At 50.9% G+C, this 6000-nt stretch overlaps 1 protein-coding gene across 9 annotated transcripts in view; it reads left to right on the top strand.

The window, feature by feature from the left end:
- The first annotated feature begins 1360 nt into the window (after nt 1–1360).
- SLC4A7 (solute carrier family 4 member 7) overlaps nt 1361–6000 on the top strand; it is a 96483-nt gene continuing 91843 nt past the window's right edge. For 4 of the 9 annotated variants that reach the window (XM_075052783.1, XM_075052730.1, XM_075052800.1 and 1 more), the window contains exon 1: nt 1367–1544. In XM_075052783.1, coding sequence (XP_074908884.1) covers nt 1497–1544 — 48 coding nt within the window. In that variant the 5' untranslated portion in view covers nt 1367–1496. Of the gene's footprint in view, nt 1545–6000 lie in introns of all 9 variants that reach the window. The other 5 variants (XM_075052808.1, XM_075052746.1, XM_075052833.1 and 2 more) reach the window with 3 other exon arrangements.

The raw sequence follows: 6000 nt of genomic DNA, 5'->3' as shown, positions 1-6000 counted from the left end.
GCCGTGATCTGTCTTGACCGTGTCACATCTGCGTCAGCTCACCTTCTCTTTTACACTGCATCTCCTGTGATTCCAGTCTGATCCTGAAATCTCTGTGCCTCTCTTCAAGTGACCCATCCGGACTTTGTCACTTTCAGAAGACAAGCTGGGACTGCGCCTGCATTGAAGTCACCGGTATTTTCTTTCAGAGTTCCCGTGCCGTATGTAACAAGTAAGCCCTAAGCCCAAACCATCCCGAAAGTGGTCCAGGATATTGGCTGTATCGCACGTGTTGTGGAGCTGCGTGGCACGTCTGCCCCGCCGGGGCATGTCGACTCGTTGCATTTATGGGATTAGAGCTTCATGGACAACTGCGTCCAGAAGTTCTGGGCAAATAAGGGCTGCCTTCTAGTCTGGCCAGGCAGGGTTTCAGGGTGGAAAAAGGGGCAACAGCATACAACTCCCCGTGCCCCCCAAACCAGAGTGGGCGTAGTTAGGAGAAGCCCCAGGGTGATGATTTCCAAGCGGAGGAAGCGTGAAGGGACGGTTCGCCGGCTGCGCGCGTGCGTGTTCGGTCCTACCGGCGCAGGGGCCTTTAGACCCCAGCGTGCCCGGGAGGGTGCCATCTTCACCGGGGCAGCGGACAAGGCGAAAGTTACCTCTGCTAGACATGTGTAAACAGCTGCTTCTTTCTAAAAACTTTTACTGGAGCGAGGCTTTACAGAGGCAGCCAAAAGCACAACCTTGACACCGCCCCCCCTCCAGCCTGCTGAATAAAGGACTGTTGGAATTTTTATACAAGGGCAAGTAATGTTATTTTTGGAAGTGCTGAATTATTTTGGTTACTTTTTTCCCAAAAACCCCAGCCCGAGGCAGGCACCTGGCATGGAAGACTTCGGCTGGCGCGGTAAAAGCGTTGGCAGAAGCCACCAGCCAGTGACACGGGGCGCTGCGCGAGGCCAGCGTCAAACCGCCGCTGTCGCCGGCAGCGCTACCGCTCTCCGCCGACCCCGCGGCCCGCCCGCGCGGGGCCCGCCGGCCCCGCCAACCCGGGGCTCGAGCCCTTCCGTCAGGCGGAGCTGGCGCGCCCCGCCAACGGCCGGCCTGCGCGCGGAAGGCGGCCGAGGCGCGGCGGGGGCAGCCCGCCACGCGGCTCCGCGTGCGGCGGCCGCCGCCGCCGCCCCCTCCCGCGGCCCGCGCCCCGCCCCGCCCCGCCGCGCCAGACCCCGGGGGGCCGCGGCGGGGCGGGGGCGTCGACGCGCCAGGCGCTGCGCTCCCTCCCATTGGCTGGTGGCGCTGCCGGTCGCGCGCGGGGCGGGGGGAGCGGGCGCGCCGAGTCGGTCTGGGCTCGGCCCCCGGCGCGGCGGAGTAGTCGCGGCCGCCCCGTCCTGAGGGCACCAGCGCCGCCCGCCTCCGCCAGGCAGCCAGCCGCGCAGCCCCAGTCCCAGTCCCGGCCCCGGCTCGCCGTCCGCCTCCCGTTCCGCGTCTCTCTCTCGGGCGATCTCGGCGGGGCCGCGATGGAAGAGGAGCGGGCGGGCGAGCAGATGAGACCGTTGCTCACCACGGTAACGCGGGGCGGGGTGCGGGGGGGTGCGTGGGTTGGGGGGCGCACAAAGGGCCGCCGCGGGGCAGCGCTTCCCGCCTCGTGCGCGGGGCCGCCCCGCTCCCCTTTTGTGACGGGGCCGGGGCCAGGGCCGGGGCCGGGAGCGGCGAGGACCCTCCTCTGGCTCCCCACCCCTCGGCGGCGGCGCCGCCGCAGGTACCTGAGCGCCCGGGGCTCCCCGGCCCCTCTCGCCGCGAGGGCGCAGGTGTGCCGGCCGGCCTCGTGCGCGCGGCCGTGCCGCCCCCGCGGCGAGCGGGCGGGGGGCAGCGGGGCCGGAGCCTTTGTTCCGCCGCTGAGCTCCGGGCGCCGCCGCGGCGTGCGCTCGGCGGCTGCGGCCGCGCCGTCCCCCCCCCCGTCCCCCCCTCCCCTTCCTTTGTGAGATCCCCGCGGGGCTTGTGCCGGCGGCGGTGGGCGGCGCGGCCGCCCCTGGCCTCGCCTTTCTCCCTGCCCCCGGCCCCGCTCGCTGACGAGTTCCTGGGCGAGGGAGAAGTGCGCACACATGGCAAGCGGCGAGCTTCCCCTTGTCGTCCTCATGTTGCCCGGCCGCGGAGTCGGGTCAGGCGGCGGATACGGTTCCCCAGCGGCTTTCTCGTCTTTGGGGGGGCGGGAGCGTTGGTGGGGGGAGATGGATAAAACTACGGAGCTCGGGTTCATTTCCTTCCCGGGCCGGTGGCTAAGTAAAGCAGACGTGTGTAGCCTTACTTCCTGTGCTACTGAAAAATACATGTGGTTCCAGAGTTGTAATTTCCCCTCCCTTCAGATGACTCAAGGTCTGGATTTTGTTAATGAGCCTCTGAGCCCTCACTCTGATGTTCCCCTTCAAGGCCTTTTCCAAAAAGGTGTTGCACAGCGACGTGTTTTCAGTGCCTGAAGAGGAGGGTTGTGTAGTTTGTGACACAAAGAATGGTGCGGCGGACAGAGAAATAGCACTGAATGAGAGCATGTGAGTTTTCATCATCTTTCCGCTACTCTTCAAGGAGAGACTTCAGTCGTGTTTGGTAAAATTGGCAATCTGTTGAAGTGCTAGCTTCCTGTGACATCAGTATGTTTAGTGTATCTTTCCTTTGTTGTAACAGGAGTGTTGGTAACTTAGTGGTTCAGAGTTCCATGAATTTTGCAAATTCCTTAGATTATCACAGTCTTTGTACGTTGGCTTCAGAAACTAACGTATGTGCTCATCAATAAAGGTTTTGTAGATCTGTTCTAGACCGCTTCTCTGCCTTCTTGTCTCTGTCCGAAAAAGGCACGTTCCCAATTCATGTTAGCTTGTTCAAGATAATTCTTGGTATGAGCAGGCTGCTTGATATATTTAATTCATGTTAAAACTACTTTGTCTCTCTGTAGGAGGTATCTCTTCTTAGCTGGCAGGAGAACACTCCCATCTAGTAAAGAGACGCTAGGCTGTATGGAGCAAGTTGCAAAAGCTTTGGACTTCACGTGTATGGGGTTAAAGTGGAAGGTGCTGATGGTTGCCCTCAGGTGAATCCAAATGAAAAGAGGATTGCAGACTTCATGAAAGTCAGCGTGCCCAGAGCACATTTGTCAGGCCAGGCAGAAGTTATTTAGGTTCTGCTGAAACAGAAATTGACTAGGGGCTTTTGGGACAGACGCATAAGCTGCTATACTGCTGCATGGTCATTTTTGATGTAGGTGTTTTGAACAGAGGTGCTCAGTGGAGTGGTTCAAGTTGGTTTCTTCGTAACAGCAACGCCTAGTCAGGAGCCTGACTTTTGTGCTGAAGTGCATTCAGGAGGTAACTGCAGCTGAGACAAAACTGAAATGGTTAGAAAAGTGAGAGAGCAGAAAGATTGGTAGGAACTAGAAAAAAAAATTCTAGGGAAGACATGTGAAATAAATAGCTTAAAGAGAAGACAGGATATGCTGATCTTTGGGCAATTACATAGTATAGCAGTGTTGGATTTGTTGTGGTTTTTGTATGCAAGTGGTTTAATTTTATATACATGAAAGCTACTTAATCCAAAATACGAGTATTTTTGACAATAGAGCTTGATTTAGTTTTTCTAATCCTATGGCTCTGGTAGTACAGGCCACCTTCCTGCTAGTAGAGCTTGCTGAAACTGCTTACACGTGCAGAGCTTTTTCAGAAATAAATGTCTCAGTAAGATGAAAGGACTTTGTAGAAAGTGTGAATCAAATCTGAGAACTGAAGTGCTGCGGCTTAAAAATAGAGAGGCATGATCAAACACAGAACTCCCTAATGCTTCCTTTTCTTCTTCCACCAATGTTGGTAAATTAGGTGGTTCTGTGTTTATATAGTATTAGCTATATAATAAGTAAGCTCTGGTGCTTCTCCTATGGAGGAGCACCTCTGTCAGTCACCCCCCCCCGATTTATTTCATCAAAAGTATAAAACACCCCTTAACCTTGCTTGTTTTGTATTTTAGGTCCAGTCTTAAAGAACAGAATCATCGAGTGTTTAGGACGTTGGTATTTTGAGGAGACTGCTTGGTGGCAGTGTGTACCTGAAAGTTGGAAGAGGGAGATGAAACAAATGCCTGATATAGTTATTGCAGCCAGAGAGCAGATGATGATCATAACATCTGGGATGAGTAAAGAATACAATTGGAAAAAGATATGTAACTGCATAAATCCATGGTTCTTTCATACCTTACATACTGTAAGCTGTTCTGCCCCTCATCTTAGACAAGATGCATCATTACTGGAAAAGGTTCACTGGAGGGCAATGAGATACGAATTAGTTCCTGGATGAGAAATGATTGAACAGGCTAGGACTTTTCAGCCTAGTAGAGATGTTGGGACAATGATATTAAGGCTCTATATAACTCCTGTGGAGAGAGCAGGTGAAGATGGAAGAGGAGGCACACAGTCAAATCAGAGTTAGGTGCTAGAACAAACAAAAGGAGGTGGTTCTTCACTCAGTGTAGGGAATTCACAGGTATACATTGCTATACAATGTATACACAAGAAGTTTTTGTGGACTTAAGGGGAGGTTGGACCAGCATTAGAAAACAGGTAACATTGAGGTTAGTAAATGGATGAGCCACAGCCTCAGGAAGTCTGAGTTGAAAGTAGCTGGAGGTTGTGAGAGTATAAGGAGGAGCTGTTGTATGCTTGTCTTGTTTTTCCTCTTCCCTCAATAGCTACTTATTGTCATTCTTTTTTTTGTTAAATAGGACTGGAGCATGTTAGTATGTTGCTTTCTATACAGTGGTGATTTTGACAGTTACAGTGATGGTATTAAAATGCTAGATGCTGTGTACCAGTGATCTTTGTTGTAGCTTCTAACGTTTGTCATTATGGTGTTTGTTACTGGATGGTTTGGTGGGTTTCTTTGCAACAGCCCTAAATAGCATTTAAAGGAATGTATATTGCAGTTCTGTTTATAGGTATTTTGCAGGTAATATTTTCAAAATACTTTGTTATCTGAAAAAAAAAAAAGTAGGTGGAAACTTTTTTTCTTTAGTATTTGATACTACTTCATGTATTTCATAAAACGTTCACAAGGTCATAGACCATGCAGTATGTCTAAGTGTTGGGCTTATCCTTCCTTGTGTTGTCTTTTTCTTTCAATGAAACAAATCTGGTTTTATCACTATTCCACTGTAGATGGTAATAGAACTGAAAGTGGCTCTTGTTGGAGAAGGGCGTATTTCCAGGCCTCTACTTCTGGCTTTCCTAATCAAAGCATTAAAGTAATGTGGTCTGCCATATCTCATTGAAGAGGGCATTAGTGTCCCTGTGCTTCTTCTGAAGTGGCTACGTGGTTGGCTACCACTTTATTTTTTAACAGCTGTGCATGCACGTTATCAGGTGAGTTTTAGACTTACCTGTTCAACAGTGGTTGTGTTTCAATGACAGCTTTAGGCTTTCACTTCAGGCTTCATTTGAAGACTCTGTCGGGTACAGCCCACTTCAACACACATCATTGCCTCAATGGGGTCTGTCCGTTCCTTTATACTGATGCATCTTTTTAATGCAACAGGGTAGTGTCTGGTACTCCAACTTCTCAAATCCATAACAAAACCCATGAAGGCTTGTAGGAGTAGGGTAACAGATGTCAGAACCACTTGAAGTAAAAAAAATATACAAATTGAGGAGAAGTACCCCAACTGTCAGAATCTGCTGGTAGTTACAACAGTTTAATAATCAAAAATAGTGCATTTTCTTTTCAAGAAAAATCTTAAATATGACTTCATTTTCATTAATGCATTTCAAGGGAGAACCAGGTATTTGGTGACAGACAGCTAGACTGGAATACATGGTTTCTGAACTAAGCTTTGGTCCAGGTTACTGCATTTCAGATAGCTTCGTAACTGTCTAGCTATGTAGTACTTCTTTTAGGTGGTTATTGAAACAATTCCTTTTAAAATATGTTAGAAGTCTTGACTTACCTTGGTGGTAATTTATATGCAAGAATGTAACTAGCATCAGTACAG

Source organism: Buteo buteo, chromosome 2 (assembly GCF_964188355.1).
Source record: "Buteo buteo chromosome 2, bButBut1.hap1.1, whole genome shotgun sequence".
NCBI classification, from domain to species: domain Eukaryota; kingdom Metazoa; phylum Chordata; class Aves; order Accipitriformes; family Accipitridae; genus Buteo; species Buteo buteo.
Note: the sequence above shows the minus strand (reverse complement) of the source record. Positions and strands in the feature narration are given on the sequence as shown.